General features: G+C 42.3%; 2 protein-coding genes across 6 annotated transcripts in view; one reads left to right on the top strand and one right to left on the bottom strand.

Annotated features, from left to right (window-relative positions):
* Positions 1-336: 336 nt before the first annotated feature.
* Positions 337-20,429, top strand: B3GAT2 (beta-1,3-glucuronyltransferase 2). The gene is made up of 4 exons (XM_072855271.1): positions 337-882; positions 12,243-12,387; positions 19,289-19,437; positions 19,517-20,429. Exons 1-4 carry the CDS (start codon positions 337-339, stop codon positions 19,601-19,603), a joined length of 927 nt encoding a protein of 308 aa, XP_072711372.1. The 3' UTR covers positions 19,604-20,429.
* The window catches only part of SMAP1 (small ArfGAP 1), a 106,820-nt gene continuing 105,104 nt past the window's right edge, over positions 20,110-21,825 (bottom strand). For 4 of the 5 annotated variants that reach the window (XM_072855269.1, XM_072855265.1, XM_072855266.1 and 1 more), the window contains one exon: positions 20,110-21,103. In XM_072855269.1, coding sequence (XP_072711370.1) covers positions 20,969-21,103 — 135 coding nt within the window. In that variant the 3' untranslated portion in view covers positions 20,110-20,968. The remainder of the gene's footprint in view (positions 21,104-21,825) is intronic. The other variant, XM_072855267.1, reaches the window with a different exon arrangement.

The following is a 21,825-nucleotide window of genomic DNA, read 5'->3' as shown; positions in this document are numbered from 1 at the left end:
ACCCCGGCCCGGCCCGGCGATGCTGAGGGTGAAGGAGGAGGAGGAGGAGGAAGGGCGGCCGCTCGCGGAATAGAGGCGCGGCGGGAGCGGGGCCGGGCGCCTGCCCCGCCGGGCTGCCGCAGGGCACCCCGACCCGCCCCGCCGGCGGCCCCCCGCGCCCGCAGGAGGGAGCACCGCCCGCCCCGGCCGCCGCCGCCCGGCCGCCCCGCGGAGGAGCGCGGGCGGGCGAAGGGGCAGCCCCGCCGCCTGCCCCCCGCGGCCATGCGCTGAGCGCCGCCGCGCCCGTCCATGGGGCGGCGCTGAGGGGCGGCGCGGCGGCGGGGCGCCGGGGGCAGGATGAAGTCCCTGCTCTTCAGCCGCTTCCTCCTGCTGCTGCCCTGGGTGCTCATCGTCATCATCGTGCTGGACATCGACAGCAGCCGGGCGCCGCTGCCCGCCCTGGCCCCCCGCGGCGGGGGCGGTAGCGGGGGGGCCCGGCCGGCGGCGGCGCGGGCGCCCCCCCGGCGGCGGCCCGAGGCGGTGCTGCCCACCATCTATGCCATCACGCCCACGTACAGCCGCCCGGTGCAGAAGGCCGAGCTCACCCGCCTGGCCAACACCTTCCGGCAGGTGGCGCGGCTCCACTGGATCCTGGTGGAGGACGCGGCGGCGCGCAGCGAGCTGGTGAGCCGCTTCGTGGCGGGCGCCGGCCTCCCCTGCACGCACCTCCACGTCCCCACGCCGCGCCGCTACAAGCGGCCGGGGCTGCCCCGCGCCACCGAGCAGCGCAACGCCGGCCTGGCCTGGCTGCGGCAGCGGCACCAGCACCTGCCGCCCCCCCAGCCCGGGGTGCTCTTCTTCGCCGACGACGACAACACCTACAGTCTGGAGCTTTTCCAGGAGGTGCGTGCGGGGTGGGGGGCGCGCGCGGCCGCCACGCTCCACCGCCGGCCTCCCCTCAGGCGCCCGCCGCTTCCCGCCTCCCCTCGCCTCCCCTCAGGCGCCCGCCGCTTCCCGCCTCCCCTCGCCTCCCCTCAGGCACCTGCCGTTTCCCGCCTCTCCTCGCCTCCCCTCAGGCGCCGGTCTCGCCCCCGCTCCGGCGCCCGCCGTCCCTGCCTCTCCTCGCCCCCTCAGGCTCCCGCCGCTGCCCGTCCCGCCTCGCTGCGCGGGGCTGTGCCCCGTCCCCGCTCTGCGGCGCGCTGGGTGCCCTTCACCCAAAACCCGGGCACGGACGAGTCAAGCCTGCTCCCCGGCGCGGACACCTTGCGGCGCCCCGTCCCTCACCCGGGGTCCCCAGCGCTGCTGGGTGCGACCACCCCTCTTTTCATTTTAAGTTTCCTGTCCCTCCCCTCCACGCTCCCCCCAACTTTTTACTGCTGTTTTCTCGCTTTCCTGCCGAGCGAAGCAAGTTTAGGGTTTATTTAAGGGATTCTGTGTTTTTGTTAAAACTGGGATGAAAAGCGCTCTTTGATATTTATTTTTTTTCAGGCTGCATCCCTCTCCCTGTAGGGCAAACTTGCATCAGGAGTCGCCATCCTTCACAGTTTTTTCTTGGAGCGAATGAATTAATCCAGAGCCGGCTCTTTCACGTGGAGTTGCCCAGTCTTTTTGAAGCCTTTCGCTCTTAAAAGCAGCAAATCGTTTGTGTAATGATTAAACACCCTTTCAGGAGTCTCTTTTGTGAAGGGACCTGGTTTTGTCATTATTACAGCCCCTTGGTGAAGGGCTGTACTCCTTTTTGGTGGGAATTGGCGAGCGCTTGGGGGAGAGGGTATCCAGCTTGCTTTCCTGAGTTCCCCCTGGCAGGAAGGAGGGGTATTTAATAAGCGAACATGAAACAGCAGAAGAAAGATCATGTGCATCTTCCCTGACAGCTAGAAGAGTAACCTTGGCAGGGAAACGAGGGAGGAAAACAGAAAAGTAGATTGGCAGCAGATAGGGAACGTACAGGACTTCAGACAAACTGCGGTCCATGTCTTCCACTGGTGGACGGTACTATATTTAGTGCTGTACACCCATATTCTGCAGTTTGGAAGCATTGTGCTTCCTCACGTGCTTTACAGTCAGTAGGTTAAAATGAACACGATACACAGAAATGTGAAGCACATGAAACTCCCTAGAGCAAGTTATTTTAGAAATGCTTGTGTTCATTTATGTTTAGATTCGTAATGCATCCCTTTCCATTTCCAGTATGTGGGCAGGTGCAGGGTCCCTGTTCAGCACAGATGCTCTACTTCCTTTGCCCGTTTAGCATTCAGCATTGAAGCTGCTAATTTGAAGACCTTTGCCTGGAGGCTAAACCTTTGTTGTAATTGATTTTCTTAAAATCTCATGGCTGTGCTTAGCGCATTATAATGCAGAGTAATTCCACATACCCATCTTTGATGTGATGGGAGTGCCCACCTCTGTTGGGGGATATAAAACTAATCTGATTCAATCTTAGGGAGTCTGTAAATTGACACAGAAAATACACTTCGCCACAATGAGTAGTGAGGGACAAAAGATACTTGGAGACTAATATCTACTTTTTTTTTTTTTTTTTTGAGTACCGACATTAGGGGCAAGCTAAAGGAACAGTATTGGCAGGCATATCACTTGAGTGACCCACAGCTGCTGAAAGAGGGTCCAGTCAGGTTTATTCTTTTATCATTTCCTGTATTATTCTTCTAATTGCTGTGAATGATGAAACAAAAAGGTACAAATTACCTCTCTAATCAGCTAGGAAATGCAGGAAAGCAAGGGGATAAATCTGAAGGGTTAACCTTGAAAATTGCAAGCAAAACAGGCAATCTGTGTTTCGTTTTGCTAACAAGAATGGTAACCTCCAGCATGCAGCTCTGCAGTCCTAAGGCTTCTCTTTTACCAGGGTTCAGCTGCTGGGGAAGAGGTGTTTATTCTGAGCCCTGTGTTTGCGGGCAAACACACGTGTGTGAATGAGTTTTTCCCTGTGAAATGTGGTGGTTGGAAAGCTCTGTTACAGGAGCGCAGAAGGAGCTTTTGCTTTAGTTACCACTGCAAGTTCCCATGGCTATTTTCTGGGGTCACTAACAAGCTGTATGCAAGGTCTCTGGGACACTGCTGGTAGTAACATGGGGAATGCCTTGTCAACCTGTCTTCCATTAACTTTACCCTTGGCAGGCTTTGCCAACTGGATGTGCCTTTATGACGAGTGGGAGGTTGCATTTGGAGAGAGCCAGTAGTCTTATTTTCAGTCAAGGCACTACTTGAGGGTTGTTTTGTTTTTTTTTTTCCTTGTTAAAAAAACTTCTCTGTCTTTATGGATTCTGGCTTGACAGCTCTGTAGTAAATCCCGATCTCTCCTTCAGGAATTGATTGATTTATGAGGGTAAACTATGCTCATCTTCTCCAAGCATGAAGAGAACAGCTTCAGAACGCGTTGTGTGCAGATGAAATCTGGTAGTAATTCCTGTCATGAAACTGGCGGTAACGATACCTGAGAGGGAGTTTTTTTCAGTTTGTTACCCTGCCAGGAACAATTCTCCAGACCTGCAGTCACGTAATCCCAAAGGAGGTCTGATAAACTGTAGTCTGCTCACTGGGGAGGGTAGTATGAATGTAGAGAGACGAGACAGGAGCTCTGAATTCTGGTCCTACCACCATCCTGTGTTGGCTGGGTGACCTTCAGTGAGTCACTGATGTGGGCTTGGAGACATGTGGGTCGCAAACTGACAGCAGCAATGTCTGCTAGCATCTGCCCACAAGCAGTTATGTACATTTGCTGGCTTATGAAATAGTAGGTCTGTCTTCTTTGTAATGGCTTTCTTCTGAGTCAAAGTTGGTTTCAGTAACAGCATGAAGGCTTGGGGGCGGGCTGGGAACCAAGGCTAGTTAGGACTGTAAAACCAACGTGAGAGAAACATTGGCTTTAGGGATGCATTTCGCTCAGAGGTCAAAAAAGCATTACTACTGAGCAGAAGGCGTGCCAGGGACCTGCACGTCAGTGAAGGATTATGTTTAAGGCAGCTCCTTTGCTGTGGGTTTCCCTAGTGCCCTTACAGAAGATGGAGCCTTTTTGACAAAGCAAAATCAGCAAAGGCTTTACTGTGAGTGGAGGTGTGTAAACCGTAAGGGCATGATCAAAAAGGAGCATGCTTTGACATGAAATGCCATGGGATACTTGTGAGAGCTTTTGATAAGGAAATTCTAATCTCTATCCAAAGTACTTCTGTCTGGTACTTATAGGAATGAGTACCTTATATTTGATATGGAGTGAACTGGGCCCAGTAGACCTGGACAAAATGTGTTTCATGGAAATCGGGAAGGAAAAAACCCGAGCTTACAGTAGTGTTTTGCTGGAAAATGTCACCATCTGTAGTAAATCTGGAACTCTCTGGTGCTGTTTATAATTGTCTTTTTTCCTAAGACATACAATGGCATGTGGGTGTATAGCTTAGTTTTTGACTGGCAAAACTACGTCCTCAAAGTCCAGTTGGGCAGGGTCTGAGCAGGTTTAGTTGTCGTTTCCAGAACAAGATGGAGAGCCTCGTTTGTCTTTCTGCTCCTACAGTGTATTCAGCATTGGCTCAGCTGTGCATTTTGTTAGGAAAGGCTCACCTTCCCTGGAAAGGCTTCAGGGAAAGGACCAATTGATTCAGTGACTGTGAAATTCTTTAGAGTACTAAGTGGGGCTGCAGCAATGATGAAGAAATATTTCCAGGAGTGGAGGCGTGGCCTTTAAGTTATTCCCAACTCTTTCTGCTTGAGAGTATAATGGTGGTCAGGTGAAAAATCATGCTTTTACTTTAATGCTGGTGGTTCTAGCATATTGTATTTTGTCATTTATTATTTTGGGATCCAGACCTCAAAAATAATTTTTATTTTTTTCTGCTCAGTTATGATCTGTTCACTTGGAGGTGTCCATCTGCATCTCTCCATCAAAAACAACAGTCCACTTTCTGAAAATATCTTTTATCAATTCAATGTCTGCCTGCGTTCGTAAGAAAGCCACCGAGAACCCTGAAATCCCAACTACTGTATTTGATATGCTTTACAGATATTTCTACATGAATCATCATAACTTCTGTTTTTTACTATAGGCTGTTCTTTTTGGAGTCACCTGTTGCGTTTGTGCTTCATCTTATACCTGAATGCAAGTTATTGTAAAATTGTGACTGATGCCTAGCAACTGCCAATTTCATATTTTTAGAATTCCATAAAGAAAGCCTTAGATAAAGCTGGCATTCCACCTTCATAGAGAGATTTTAAAAACAAGATTAGTGTAAGCACTGGAAATTGAAGATAGACATAGCCAAGTTCCACTTCCCTTAACTCTTCACATCATTCATGTGTTTCTATGCCTCAGGCATTTTCTCTGCCCTTTCTGTATTTTGAGTAGTTGGCCAAAGGCCACCACTGCCTTGGTCCATGTATGGCTATGTATGCAAGTCGGAGGAATTGGTGTTGGAGGTCCGCTCTGCTGTTGATTCTGCAGACTGCCCTGAAACCTTTGAAGGTGAGGGGCAAGCTGCCTAAGGAGTACGAACAACAGGAGTAAAGGTCTTCAACATGTGTGAGAAAGTGAGCTTGCTGCATTCAGAAATTCATTGATTTTTTAGAGATTCCTATCTAGGTTATATCTGTCAACTTTGCTTGTATTTTGCTCAGACACCTAAACTGAGATGTATGTGAAATTAAAATGCTCATATCTAAAACTATGATCTCTGTCACTGCCACCCCTAGCCCTTTGGTCATTGGTGTCTAAAATTTTGTAGCAATATTTGCCAGGTGCCTAGAGCATGCAAGTATGGCATATACCACTATCTTGTCTGAATGCAAGTCAAGGATTTGCAGACTGGGTCTCCTTAGAGGAACTCACGCTAAAAGGTGTGATCTGAATACAGCCTTGCAGCATGGAGTCCAAAGTAAATCACGGCATTAATTGTCATTTCTAAGGGGAAAAAAAAACCAAACAAACTTTTATTTAATAGCTTAGCAGTTAGCCCTGTTGCCTACTGAGTTGGGGACCAGAATTCAATTTGCTGTAGCTGTTGCCTGCACAAGAATGCCCTGACTATGATGGTAGAGTTGGTAGAGTTGAAGCTGGAAAGGAGGTAGGAAGAGAGAGAGCTCAACCACTTCTCCTGAAGTTGAGGTGGTCTTTGCAGGTAACTCAAGATTCATGGAGCCACAGAGAACGTAAGAATATGGTCAGTGAAAAGGACAATCAGCTGGATTGCTCTTCGCAGGAGTAACTTGAACATCAAATTAAACAAAAATTCCCCTAATATTTTGAAGGTATGCTATTGCTTATGTAGTAGCCTAAATTGCCCAGGTAGGATCATCCTCAAATCAGCCAGATGGGAACAAAGATTCATGAAGAACAGAGGGAAAATAGGAAACATTTTGTCTTGGCTAATGGTCGTGACCTTCTCATTGAAGTTTAGGGCTGTCCCACTCTGGTAATTTTCATAGTGGCACTGTAGAGCAGAGGGCAAGTTGTGTGAGCAATTCAGACTGAAAACATTTTCTTATGCCCCTGCCCTTCACTCTCCCAAAAGGTATATATGAAGGTAGCAGATTTTCTAGTGGCTCTTAACAGTCTGTATCCCGAAAAAATAAATCCTTGTTATTAAAAATAGAACAGAAATACTTGCAGGCATTGCATGTCACACAGGCTTCAGTTTTCCCATGATCATCTTTGTAAAATATTTTGAGAGCAACTCAAAAAAGACATTACAGAAGAGGTGAATATTTACTATTTATTCCAACTTTGACTAGGAAGGGTTAGCGCTCCTTCAATAAGTTTTAGGTAACTGTCCTAATCCTTACACACTCTCTTAAGCTAACTTCTGTGTATTTTTTAATGTATATATTTATACAAAAGATTTAAAAGTAGTATAAGTGAATCTGTTTATCTTTGAAAACATGGAGATCTTTTGTTGTATCTCTTGAAGCTGGTTGGAAAAATCAAATTTTTGCTATAGTCTTAAAAATGACATTCGGTAGCCTGGACAGAATTAAATATTAGCTGGTAGTCATTAGTTATTTTCTTCATAATAAAAAAGGATCTAAATAGAGTTAGCAGTGCATTAAATACCTTTCTAGTATATAAATGATTTAAGAATACATAACAGATTTTAAATGCACACTGACATTCCCTTTGCAAGGTAGACGTGTAAAACCTGTACTAAAGAGGCTGGATTAGAAAAGACTGGTAGAGAAACAATGAAATAGCTTAAAAATGAGAGGAAACAGTGACAAAAAAAAGCTATTTGAAAAAGATTAACCCAAGTAAGGGACTCTGGGTTACACAGTACCAAGCACTGCCTGTTTCTTCACTTTGACAGCATCTTGTGAAACTGATCTTAGCTGTGAAACTGATACTGTTACTATGAAATTAATTACGAATGGTCAGCAGCTCTTCAGAGGTACAGTGAACACAACCTAGTAGAATAACAGAAAGTAGGGTGGGAAAAAGAATTGGTAAGTAGAAGGGCCAAAAGGAAACATGAATAACAAATGTTTTGGAAGTCTTCCCAATCCAGAGAAATTGGCTCCTAACTACTTTAGTTAAATTTAGTACAGTTTTCTCCTGTTGGGAAGCAATATTGACATTTGTGCCCAAGGATGCTGGTATAATTTAGAAGCATTAATCATTGTATCTGATGTGTAAAATGTTGCTTGAGAGAAGGGGGAATTAATCTATCCTCCCTCTGCAGTGTAGATTGGGTACAAATCAGCAGAGGAGGTTTAAGGCAGATGTTTGGAAAAAAGCTTTCTAATAGTGAGCATGGTGAAGCACTAAATCAGATCACCTGTGAGGGTTGTGGAGCAGGCTAGATCAATGATTGACATTTTTGATTTGTAGACCCTTTGTACAAGTTTTCCCATGGAGACATACCCTTTACAGTCAAGTTTACTGACAACAAACTTGCTTTTTGAAGTTACTTTCCCCTAAGTGTCACAGTCCCTGAACCACAAAAACCACTGGCACATATTTTCTATGACTCAGTACCTCCTTTGAAGTAATGGTAAGTAGGGGCAGAAGCTCCATTTAATGCCTAAGTAAACAGGCATAGCATCGCTGCAGCTGAGCTATCCCTCTGACTTGTAGTGTGGTCACGTAAGTTTTGTTGAAGCAGAATTTGGCTTTAAATGACCTGTGAGTAACGCAGGATGCCTGTGTGAGAACTGATAGGGAACCTGGCTGTGCTTGTGCTTTAACCTGTAACATTTTCCCCTGTGGGAGAGTTGTAATGAAGAAGCTCTAGATCCTGTCTTTGGTAATAATAAATCAGAATTTTGCATAGAAATCTGCTTGAGTCTTGATGGGATGGGCAGGACGAGCCTGGATGATAACCTGTAGCCTGACCAGTACAGATCACAAATTACACAGGGGTTGAAGTGATAGAGGACAGGGGGAGAAAAAAAGCTTACTATGTGTGGCAGCCAGGTTTGCATTTGCTGAGAGCTTTGAATCCCAAATAGAAACGCATCAACATCATGCTGCAAAAACACTGGGGTGGTTGTTCCAGTCTGGAAGCCTTTTCACTGTAAGAAGTATGGCCGTGTTTCCTTCTGTCTGTCATTTGTCTTCATTCCCCTTGGGCTTTTATGTTTTTTTACTGGCTTGGTATCTTCCCTATCCATCAGTCTGGCGCATCCCATTAAGCAGCTTTTCTTGATTGACTAATGAGATGCTATTTTTGGCAATGCTTTTATCACTATCTTTTATTGCTCAGCTACATTTTCTGCATTTTCACTTGTTATTCTTTAGTGGTTCCTCTGTTGCTACTGTATTTACTGTTATATGCCCATCACCTCAGTGGGCTTTCTTTGGTCCGTTGTTACTCCTCTCTCCTATCACTTCCTTGCCCACTCCTTCCCAGCTGTATCCCCTCCGCTTCATTTGGGTTTGTTCTACCATCTTACAGAGTCCTTTTCTCATCTTCCCCCATCCAGTACGTCACTCTTCTCCTATGCCCAAGATGCCCTTTCAAATAATCAAAAAGTAAATAGAGGACAAAAGCATTTCCAGAGGGAGATTCATCCTACCTTAAGACAGCTGTCTAAGCCAGGCAGGATGAATCGCGTCAGTAGGTTCCTATCTCTGTTTATTAACTGTAGAAGCCTAACTAGGATAGACCAGATGCCTAACTTACAGAGAGTTAAGTGTAAGTGAAATGAATACCATTCATGTAAGCTACTAGGACTTAAAATGCTGCTTATTAAGACAGCATGTCTAAAATGACAGGTGGAAGAGTAATTTAGGAAGCTGTTTGTAAGATACAGGATTTTGGCAGTTGCTTAACCCACAGCAATAAAGCTATTTAGAATTAACATGTTTTTGAATCACCTTTTGTGTCCCAGTGATTAGCAGCATCAAATTCCAGATGCAAGCTGGCCTTTTAATCCAAATAATAGCTTTCTCCCCATCATACATAAATACAGCCTTAATACATCAGTATGTTAACTGTAGTAATGCTATTCGCAGAAGATTAAAAGAAATATTCCTACTTTCATCTGCCTAGCATATCCTGAAGCTGTAAGGTATTTCAGAATTAGCATAAATACCTGTCTAGATGTGCTCTTTCAGTTTTTACTTAAAGGGATTGCCGTATTCTTGACACCTGCTTATTTAATTCTCCAAAAATGTAACCTGTGAGAATAAAGAAAGTAACCCAAGGACAAAATAAAGAGCTCTGTAAAGGGTTAGGTACTTCTTTTTGATGTGTGGTGGCTTTACTGACTTAACTCAGACACTGAGATGGACCCAAGGCTGTAATAATTAAAACTTCTTGGGTCATTTCATGCTGGTTTCATCCGGTCAGTGAGATACTTTTCATTGACAAGATTTTCCTACACATTGTGTATGGTAAAGTATTAATGTAAATCAGTCTGGTTCTGCTAGCATAAATGCTGTGGCCACTGTTGACCCAATTCAGAAGTCTCATGTGATCCGGCTCATTTTGCACTACAGCTGCCCAAATGCTTGCTGTGAGCAAAGGCAGGGTATGGGCATACCATGCATTAGCTACTCTCTTGTAGTTAGAATGTGCCTGCCCCTCTCTTGCAGCATTTTATGTTTACCATGGGTACAGGCAGTTGGCACAGGGTAGCTAAAATGCTGTAAATCAGTACACTAGTAATTTGTTCAGGTATTCATACCCTCCAGAAGGTATGAATGGCAACACAAAAAAGTTAGTGGGCATCTGTGTTCGTCCTGCGGTTAATACCGGTGTAGCACAATTAGGTGTATGTGGCTTGATTATGCCCTTGGAAACCTATTAGAAACTTGCCTGCGTAGACAAGCACAACAGGATGATGCCCTATGTCCACGTCTGATGTGCTTGGATGTTAATGTAAATACACTGTTAGAAAAATTTGTGAAATGGATGTATCATTAAAACCAGAGCCAAAAGATCTTAATGAGAAGGTTTGACTGATTTCCATATCCAAATAGTTAATTGCTAACTCTTCATTTCCTAAATGGAGGAGTGGGAGAGACTGGAAAAATAACATTAAGCAGGGGGAACAGTTACAAACAAACACATTTAACAATAATCTGTAGTTTCTCATGGCAGTCTCTCACTGGCAATTAAATAGTCAATGGTTTGGATAGAATCCTTATAATGAGAAGTCCCTATATTGCGAAATGTACACACACCCTGTTCTTATGCAGTATGGACTGCTGCTACCGAGTGAGATGATCTGACTTGCTGCAAAAGTTATTAGGGTGGAAGTAAGAAAATTTTGCTAAACAAATTTAAAGGTACACAAAGAATTAGGGAGAGAAGGTGCATGCCTCTCTTCTGTGTGTACATACACATTTGTGGATTTTTAAATATGTGTTTTATGCCTTCCCTATGTGAAAGTTCTTCTAAGAATCTGCTAATGTTTCTAGCTTAGAAATGTGAACTAGAGTGACATGACGTCTTTGCTTTTTCTGGTGCATCTCCTGGGAGTCTAGATGATATGCATGATAAATCTTTCACCTTGGCAGAAAGAGAGGGAAGTGTTTAATATTTAACCAAGGTTGTCTTTTACTTCAACATCTATTGATAGGGGACTGCAGTTACAAATATGTAAAACCGTGTTTGTTTTTGCTAAGAGGCGTGCTTGGAAGGAGAAAGGGATAACCTTTCCCTAAGGAATAGGCCTCAACTACAACAGAAGACAAGAGATTGTTTTAAAAATTGATCAAATTAAGCACACGTTACACTGAAATAGTTTAATACTTGCTTAAATAGGACCATATTTAAGCACAGTAGTTAAAACAGTGGCTTTTGAATCGGTGTGGTTAAATTGTGCAAGTTGCTGTGTCCATCCACTCATCTTCTCAAGTTCTCACACCAGACTGTCAGTGATTTTTCCCATAGGGAGCAGCATGTCAGGGTTTGTGTCATGATATCTGCTGTTTACTGAAGGGTCTACTAACCAGTGAACTGAATTCACTGACTCCGTCATGCATGCTTTTTGCTAAAGAAAGAGTAATTTTTTAGTATCTATAGATTCCTCTAGGTTAGATGAGGACCACATTTCCAGAATTGCATTTAGTTACATTCACGCCGTTGGGAAAAACTCCCGCTACTGGTAGCAAACTAGCAGAAGCATTCTGCCCGACCTGCTTTCTGTCCTTCTCAGAAACTTAGCAGAGCTTTTCAAGAGAAAATGTAGAAGTTAAGAAGGCTTAGCCCAAACTTAATCTTTTTTTGTGAGCCTTTAATAGATCTGAGCTGCATCTATTGTACAAACCTGGTATGTTGCAGGTAGGAGAAGAGTTGTGTGTCACCATTTCCTGTACTCAGTGTATTTGTTACCAGTCTCAAAATAATTGTACTTGTCTTAATGAAGTGTGTATTTGTTAATCATTATTATAGTATTCTCTCTTGCTGGGCTTGTATAATACCTCAGCAATCTATAGAAATAAGCCTACTGCAAGAATGCTATAGTCTTGCAGATTAAAAAGATCTACTACACCTTTGAAAACCCAAACAAACAAGAAAGCAAATACTGTTTTTTCATGTCTTTTAACATTTTTGTTATAAAAAATAATACAAATAGGATATTTTCAGTGGAACTGAGGTACCTATCCTATGGGCTAGAGAGCTGGAGATTTCACAGGAAATGAGTGGGCACATGCAGCTTTCAAATACTTAACTCTGTTGGACTGCAATCTGTAAGCTAGAATTGCTTTTAAATACCTAGTCTTGATGATTAATGTGTAGGTTTTCCACCAACACTTACAAAAAAAGCCTACCAGGAAAACGTGCATGCAGTCATGCTGTGCCTGCCTCTTGCAGATGCGTACAACCCGCAAAGTATCGGTATGGCCCGTGGGACTGGTAGGAGGACGACGGTATGAGCGCCCAGTCGTGGAAAATGGCAAAGTTGTTGGCTGGTACACTGGCTGGAGAGCTGACAGGCCCTTTGCCATTGACATGGCAGGTAAGTACCAAGTTTCATGATACATGAATGTTTCTCATAGTAACTATTCTTACATTGTTTATTAATGGGACAGAAACAGATGTCTCAGTATAAGCAGCTTTTAAAACTTCTGAAGTGCAGCTGCTGTATATAGCCCTACAGCACTAAATATCCTGGAAGTCTTAGCTTGCACATCTCGTCTAATGAAGTTGCTGCTTGGCGATATCTGAACTTACTTTCACTTGGTTTTAATTTTATGCGGCAACTTGGCTTTTATGTTGTATAAATTGTTTGTCTGAAACAAGTTAATTGTAAATTAATTCATCCAATTAATTTTTGCATGGAGCCCCTGCCTTTCACTGTGTCATCAGTCTACACCAGGCAGTATAAATGCAGACCCTTCTTAGACCTCATGTTGTAAAATGCTACTCTATCATGAAATTATTAATTTTTTTTATTGGTTATTTGGAATGATGGTGATAACTGTAGATGGGTATAGTTTGAAACACTGGGCTTAGGGGAAAAATCACTGACAGCTATAGCCTAGTAGATGAAGGCAGAAAAGCTTCAAAATAGATCTAATCAATCTTCTGCTGTGAAGCTAGCACACCACATAGCTCTGTCTTGCTGTCAGTCCATGCCTAGACAATCTTTTGTATATATTCACAACTCCCACATGAATCACCACTGTGCAGAAGTCCAATTTCTGATGTAGCAGCAGCTGGTTCTCCAGCAAATGATACGATATTTGCACTTAAGCATCTTCTGTAGCCAGGAAGGAGAGGGAAGGGGAAAAGTAGGAATACAAGGGCAAGAATGTGGTAGAAATAGCCCGCCATTTTCTTTTTTCTGATACCCTTATGTTTTGGGAGAGGGAAAAGGACAGTGCTTTCTCATCTCAACAGAGTATTTTTATATGGATTGAAATGTTTGATGAAAAATACATATTTATGGTACAATTGCTTAAAAAGAGTAAAGAATAGTTGTTAACACCTGTTACATAAAGAAACATCAACAGGTGAATTTTTCTGCACTGTAGAAGCATTTCAAGTTAATAGTATCACCTGGCATGAAAATAAATATTTGAGCATCCAGGTAGAGGCATTCCTCAGGGGAGAAGGAGGTATGTCAATCCCCAAACCTGTGCAGCCTGTTGAGGACTGCAGCTCTGCATTTTAACAGTCTCTGCCTGTGGATTTATAGATAGATATTGATACTATGCTGTAGAAGTGGTTACTTGTGGGTATTATAAAAATGATAGCATGGTTCATAATTCATTAGCAGCAGGCAAAAAGCCATTACACAACATTGGCCAAGGGACTCTAACCCAGACATGAAGAGATACATGGAAAGTTCTTAAGCTGTTGTTTACACTTTGCAGTTGCTGTCTGAAACAGTGGCATGAGGGAAAAGCAGCTCCATTAGGAGCATTACCTGCTTGTACTTTCACCGAAGTAATGGAAAGGAGGGTTATAGAGACAAAGATACAAGTGTTGAGAGTATAGGGAGTTATTGGAGATCCACAAACAAGGAGTTACTACTTTGTGAGAGAACTTTTATTAGTCTTCAAAAAATAACTGAAGAAATTAAATTACATTTTTAATTTCAGCAAGGAGAGAAATGGATGCTGTGTAGGCTGGTAAAAAATTATGTTAAGTTTGCATCTTCATTCCCCTCAGGAATATGGTGGAAGGGCACAGACAAACAGAACAGAACCTGTAAATCCAGAACTGCACAGGTGTCTGAACAGGTGCAGTCTACAGGATGTGTGTTAACAGTCAGTTTTCCACCCTTGCCCCCCCCACTCCCCAACATACCCAGGGGACTTGGAGGACTTGCTAACAAATGTAAGTCCATGCTGTAGTACATCACTGGCATTCCTCCATCTGCTGGCACCAAATATACAAGCAACTGGTGTTATACCATATACTGCACATAAGGAAGATCAAGGATCTCTTTTGAAAATATTACCAGGGAAAAAAAATAGGTGCATATATTAAACTGCTCAGTTTTCTACAGCTGTTTATAATTAATGTTCTGATTCCCAAGGCACTGGTAAGGAGACTGTCTTTGGTTTACAGAACTATCTTTTCACAGGGATTTTCACACGAATTTCATCATGAGGCTGTGTGTGAAAAGAATGACTGCTTAAAAGGTTTGGGACCACTGATTTAACTTGTGGCTGTTCAGCAGAAGCGCATCCTTGCTTTTAAGCACATAAACTTCTTATTCTAGACTTCAAAATACAGGCCCAAATTCAAACCTACTGCAAGTGGAGACAGGTCCTGCTGACTTCATTGGGATCAGCTCAAAGACCCTAGCTGGCCAACTTCCCTAGATTCTTCTTTGAAATACACTCATACATGGCAATCACATTAGATCAGTTCAATAAACATTGGTTATTTCTTTTGAGAAGTTTGAGGCTGACACTGCTATTCTCCAATGCTAAATTGCATTCAGAAAGCAGAGCAGCTGTTTCCTGTGTTGCTTCTTGTCTGGCAACCAACACACCATATGAATTAAGTTCCACCTCAGTTTTAGCTGTAGGTGGGTTCTCGAGTTTGACATAGACTTCCTTACCCTCAGGGAAGAAAAGCAAGAGAGAATTGGGTGTTATAAGGAAAAAGTGACATTGATTCTGAAGTAGGCACTGTGTTGTTTATTACAGACCTGATTTAAAATCTTCTATATTAAATGATGATGTTAGTGATTTACTTTTGGCTTGTTCCCAGTGCCAGAGTTTTTGATCGCCCATGAGAACAAGTTAGATCATGATTCTCCTAATGTCAAGATTGTTCAAGGAAAACAGATGCATGCTTTACATTAGCATTCCAGGAGCTACTTCAGTCATAGAGATTAATCTATGCCTGTGAATCACTGGGCAATCAGATTTTGGACTTGTGGTCCAGAGCTCATCCACTGTCCCCCAAGTTTCTCTGCTAGGGCCTGAGCAACCAACCACCCTTTTTTCAGCTTTTGCTATAGTTATGAGATCATCTCATCAGATGAGTACATCTCATCTTTCTTACAGTTCCCTGAGAAAAAAGTGCTTCTCTTCATGACACTGCAAAATATGGCATATTTTGTCTGAATCTGAAAGAGCCACTGCTGGAAGTCACAAGTACAAACAAAAAAATTTTAAGCCAGTGGCTATGGCAGACACCACACTCAACCCCCAAACCACCCCTCCATCAAAGGGTAACAACTATTTTAAATGTTGAGTTTAAAATCTAGAGCCTCTTTCATGGTGAATTAACTGTCAGCAGATGCCTTTATTAGGAACTACAAAAACTCCTGGTTGAGCACCTCTGCCTTATTGCAACCCAAACAGTATGTCACAGGGAGAAGGGAACTTGAAAGACGCGGACCTCAAGCCATGCCATGTTCAAAAAGCCAAAGGTAGTACCTTGAACTGTGTGGAAACCAGTATATCCGTTTCAGTATCAGCACTGAGCATTAGCATGTGTACACTCTGGAAATGACAAACACTCTCAGTTCCTAGCTTGCCTTCAGCTACTATCCTATCCAGAGCATTCAGGAAGCAAAGGCATTAATCACGGTAACAAATCTTTAAAGACCGTCTCAGTCTAACCAGATGAAGAAAAATGGTTTTGCCTTTTACAGAAGCCATTGATCTAGCACAAGTCAAGGTGTGAATTAACAGAAACAGCTTCCATAGAAAGAAGCACAGATGTAATCTTTGCCATGTCTCCCAGGTATCTTGTCCTCCAACAAATTAATTTTTATCTAGGTTGTTCTTCAGCCAATTAGATTTAATTTACAGCCTTGCATTAAACACAAAAAAACCCAAAACACCTCTTCACCCTCTGGCTATGAAATTGTCCTGTGGCATTTCATGTGAACTTAAGCCCAATATGACCTTGTAGGAATAATGATCAAGTAAAAGAATTGTATACGTGTAGCACTGTTCCGTTATGCTACGCTGGAGACAGTAATCCCAGATTAATCCCTGTTTCGGGTTAGAATTCAAAATAACAGTCTCTTTTCATCTATTACCACAGGATCATTATCTACTGAGAGAAATAACTAGTGCCAGTCTGGTCAAAACCTCAGCTCTCTCCTCTCTTCTTGATGCCAAAACAATCCATCTGTGATAAAAAGTCAACTGAAAGTTGTCACTAGAAAATGGTTTTCCCTCAAGTCCCTCTGAAGTCTAGCTACATAAATACAAAATGTCATACATGTGAAATTAAAGCAGTTATATAGCAGAGCTGAAGAACTAGAAAGCCAGGAGATGAGTCTCTTTGAATTTTTTATCTTCAAGTTGCTGCTTTATTGGATTCTTTTAAGAAAAAGACTGCATGACCACTGATCAAGGAAACAAACCTCAGGCCACAGTAGTCCATGTCCTTGCCATGTACAACACTCAGTTTAATAATTTGACTTTTATTTGATGCCTGAAAACATGGGGGAATTTTGATAGCACCCTAAGGTGGTGGTTTGCAATCACATGGTAGCAAGGGCATGTGTTACATCCAGGGGGCATGGCACATCTGAAGATCTGTGCGTAGGAGAAATCCATCCTCAGAACTGAATCCAGTTTTCTCAACAGAGGAGCAAGCTTTGCAACAAGAGAACCTAGAAGAAATTAATGTATGGATAAGTATGGGCTATGGGGGTCAGGGAGCCAAGCTGAGATACACAAAGATATGCAGTAGAAAATACGTCTCTTCTGCTTAGAATGGATTCCTTCTGCACTCAAAAAACTAGGACACTACACTAATTTTGGTGTTTACTTCATTTTCTTCTCCCTGGATGACCAGCTTAAATCATAAAAATTAAATTTTAAATATTTTTAAAAAGAAACAGCAGCTCACACAGCTGATGAGGGCTCCAACAGCGCCTTCCCTTGCAAAGCAAACATTTTTGTTGTGCCCAAAATATCAAGCATGCTAAGGCCAGTTGCACCAAAAATTTATCCTGTTTGTTCTAATTTAGAAAAAAAACAAACCCCTAACCAAAAATACTGAACTGAACCAGGCCAATTTGTTCATCAGTGATAAGTCTATGGTCATCTTCTAAGGTGCAGAAAGCTGGCTGTGTGCACTGCAGCTGTCTCTTACTGAGGGAGTTTAAACACTCAACCTTGGCTTTTCACAAATGCTTACACTTGGCTACAAACAGCACTAGGATGGAGCCCACCTTGTGCTCCCTCACAGCCAGGCTACAAGTCATAGGAAGCAAGAAAGGCCTGTAGCCTGCTGCAGACAAACCCCTGCCTGGGAAGAAAAGTCCAACCTGCCATTCCTTTGCCTGGTACCGCCTGCTGAAACCCAGCAGCTGCAGCAGAGAACAGCTGGATCCCAGCATTGCTGCTAGCAGGTGGTGCAGTCTGCAGAGCGGGAGCTGCAGAGCTTAACCGCACAGAGCAAGGACCGGCTACAGCCAAAGTCTCACACCTCCTGGAAGTCTTTTATTCACTAGAGTACTCTGCAAGGTGTGGATAAGCCCTTTCCATCTAGACACCTATTCTTCTTTACCTATCTTAGGCAGGATATAATGTATAAAGTTAAACCTGTTTTCTGCAACTGTGTCCATCAGTGAATTGGGACCTCAGTTTACATCCAACCCATAGTCTTCACCTGCAGTGTCCCAATCCTTATTAAAAAAAACCAAAACCAACCAACCAAAAACCACTCTCTGACATCATCTTGTGCTTCGCTACAAGGAAGGGCATGATAAAAGTGGTTTCAGTGTGCCTTCTTTACATGTGATGTAGTAATTACTTCCTTACATTTTCCTCTTTAAAAGGCTCCCACAAAAGCCACAGATACTTTCAAGGAAAATACAGGAGCAAGGTAATTCTAGTAAAAAAGAGGACAGATTTATACTCCATTAGAGAAAGTTATGCTCATTTTTAAATTGAGAAAAATTTAATACTGGCTTTAGATTTAAATGTTCTTGCAGTTTTCCAGAACAGATGTCAAAACTGTTACTACTTCTGTCATAAAGGGACAGCTGGAACCACTCTGAACTGACGAGAAAAGGATTTCTGTGGTAGGCTATCAATTAGACATAAGGAGTTACAAATGTAATTTTTCTTCACAAGTATATCAGCCGAGTTTTGAGTCATACTTAAAGAAGCATACATGCGACTGAACCTTGCCGAATGAAAACTGGAGAGTTCTATAAATAATGGCAAATGGGAGATTCCTGAAGGGCTGCTTCAGAGAGGGTGAGTTTGTTCAAACTAGTGATTTCTCAGTTTGTAATCTCCCTTTGAGGGACCTAATGTCTGTTACTAGAGGAATGCATTGCAAAGAGAGGCATGGGCACTGATGAAATTCTTTCAGGTGTGCCGTGCAATGCACGGAGCGGCTGCAGACCGTCTTGCAGACCACCGTTGATAAAAATGATTCACAAGTCCACAATAACTACATGGTGTGAAAGGCGAAACATTAATATGACTTGTAGTTCATCAACAATAATGTTAAAACTCTCTAAAGGCTAAAAATCTCTAGAGACCACCATTGTTATAAGTAACATATTTTTTCCGACTCTCACCTTTAAACCTAGAAGTGTTTGTACAGTATAAATTTCATACACTTTATTTTACTTAAAATTCAGTTTTATTTCTTAATTAGAAGTAGGAAGGAAGGATAGTCTGAGATCTTAGCCATACCTGACTTTTCAGGCAAAAAAGCATATAGTCTCTACATTACGTGAAATTGATTAAACACGTTGAAAATAAGGTGCAATTAAAAAAATCTGATTGCACCTTCAGGGCAAACCAAAGCAACGTAGGATGTACAAACCTGCCAAATATTGTCTATCCATATAATCAAATTTACACATTTTTAAAAAGAACATGGGAGATTTCTAGGCTTAAGTGTAACTTGCACAAAAATGCAAAGCCTAAAGGTTTTTCCTTAACCTTTTTCCCTGCCCCCCTCTCTCCAAGGATTTGCTGTGAGTCTTCAAGTGATTCTGTCGCATCCGAAAGCCGTATTCAAGCGTCGTGGTTCTCAACCAGGAATGCAAGAATCTGATTTTCTGAAACAGATAACAACAGTGGAGGAACTGGAACCAAAAGCAAACAACTGCACAAAGGTACTGACTTCCACACTTACTAAAAAGCTTTTGTATCATCTCTGTAGGTGACTGTACTAACGCAAATGTTGTTTTATAGGTTCTTGTATGGCACACACGAACAGAAAAAGTAAATCTAGCTAATGAGCCAAAATACCATCTGGACACAGTCAATATTGAGGTATGATGTGGAGACACAGTTCCACAGGAAGTACACTACAATGGATGTGTCAGAAGGTGTTCGAATTCAGCCAGCTAAGTAGGCTACTTCTGCGTGAGACCTTTTAATAGTCATCTGATGGACTTCTGTGGAAACAAAGGAAGCTGTCAGATAAGATTGTCTAATAAGCAAATCAAGTGGGTGTGCTTTGTTCTAACTCGTTTGCATGCATTGCTGACCTCTCGTCTTAATAAACTGACACTTACCTTTGTTTTAAGGCTGTTTCCGCATAGTAAAAAGAATCAAAGAGAAACATGGCTGCAATGGAGTATTTTCGGAATCATCATTTATGTATATACTTTCTGTATTTATCCAGCTTAATGGTGTAATTATAAACTGATTTTAACTCACGAACTGTTGACCTAAATATTTGCATAAATGGATGCTCCAAATTGAACACGTTTTCCTTCATTAAAAGTAGACTTCTTGAAGAAATAGCGGTCAAACAGGTCATACAAGAATGAAATAAAAACCCACAATCATTTATGGATTTATCCTTTTAATATAGGGAAATAACATTTTATCATTACGAGGCACCATAAAATGTAAACACAATCACTGTCATAAACCTGGATATCTCTGCAAGGAAAAATATATCTGTTCACATAGAGTTACCTTGTATGCATATTGTGCTGCTAGTTCTCAGCATTAATACTGTGTACGTGCCTCGTGCGCCAGGTTGGATACTTTATCACCGGAAACTCAAGTGGATCAAATGCTCATTTTTAAAAGAATAAACTATTGATTTGTAGAACGACAGTAACATCCAGGTTTATCTTTCTTTCAGTAACCACATTCCCTGTTATGCACACCATAATAACATCACAGTGAAATGTATGATGAAACAAAATTTGTTTGATACACTAGAAAACATTGCCCAGTGATACATTTACATTCTATTTATATATGATTAAACATTTGTTCATACAGTACCTTCTACAGGATTACTGGGTAATTTGAGGGGGTCAGGGTTCATATTTTTGGATAGTACTAACATGATAGCTACATCCCTTATATGCAAACATTTGATCTAGAATTTTGAGGGAAAGAAAATCAGTATGTGGTTAAGCAGCTTCTTAAATATATGGTCTATGAAATCATATGCATTGTATGAAAACGCTGCCAATGATGTATAAATGAATTCTTGATCTGCTTTTCACTACATCAAATTTAAATCAATATAGACCACAACACGGTCAGTCAGTTATATTCTTAATCTGAACAGCTGGGGAAAAAGAAAAAGAGTATGTACATGGAAGGAACAGCAAAAGTAAACGCCTTTGAACAAGGAATGTTAGGTGGCTGTTCTGGGCGAGGCTTCTATTGCAACTTTCATTTCCACAGTTGTGTGCTGAGAGTCTGACCAGAGGAGCTTCCAGTCCATCCTGCCGCTGTGCTGGGGGGCTGGCCAAAGCCCATCACGTTGCTGGAACTGCTGAGATTCATTCCAGCCATTTGCTGACTCATCTGCGAAGCACACACACAAGCCTAGTTAATACTGGTGCTGAAACGCAACGCACTGCGAGCCAAAAAGCAGCCATGCTTCCTAAGCTAGCAACCCAGTCAACGTACGTTTCCCTAAAATTAATATTTCTCAGTAAATAAATATATTGACTCAATGTAAGTCTCAAAGCCGTTTTCAAGACAGCAGCTTCTCTGGAACCATTCAGTCACCATTATACATCAGCTGACTGGCTGCAGCACTGTCAAGTCAGTAGAAAACCCTCCACTAGTGAATTTACAGAGTATGTGACAAAGGAGTCCGATGTGTCTCAGTTGATAAGAACTTGCTTTCCAAGTTTCAAAGCTAACCAACAAAATTGTGGCAACTGGGATAACGAAACACCAAAGCAAGCAATATAGCCTTGTCTACATTTGCAGCTCCAGATCTTTTTGTTTCAGCAATACTTCTTTGGAGACCTCAAAATCTTGAGTACGCAAGTTTTTATAGAAATTGTCCATTTAGGTGGCAATCGACAAAGAATGGGGCAGATTTATAAACTTGAGTATTATCTAAATCTAACCACTCTTGCTAAAGAATCTACTCAAGATACCATAATTTCTTAGAAACAAGTGAAATCATCCACATGGAATTAAAGACGACATCTAGTTAAAGGTGGGAAAGAGTTCAAAATTCAGCACATTCACTTCAGGGATGGTGCAAAAATATTTGTGCTCTCTACAAATAC

The sequence above is a fragment of the Ciconia boyciana genome, chromosome 3 (assembly GCF_034638445.1).
Source record: "Ciconia boyciana chromosome 3, ASM3463844v1, whole genome shotgun sequence".
Taxonomy (NCBI): Eukaryota; Metazoa; Chordata; class Aves; order Ciconiiformes; family Ciconiidae; genus Ciconia; species Ciconia boyciana.
This window is presented reverse-complemented; position numbering and strand designations above follow the sequence as displayed.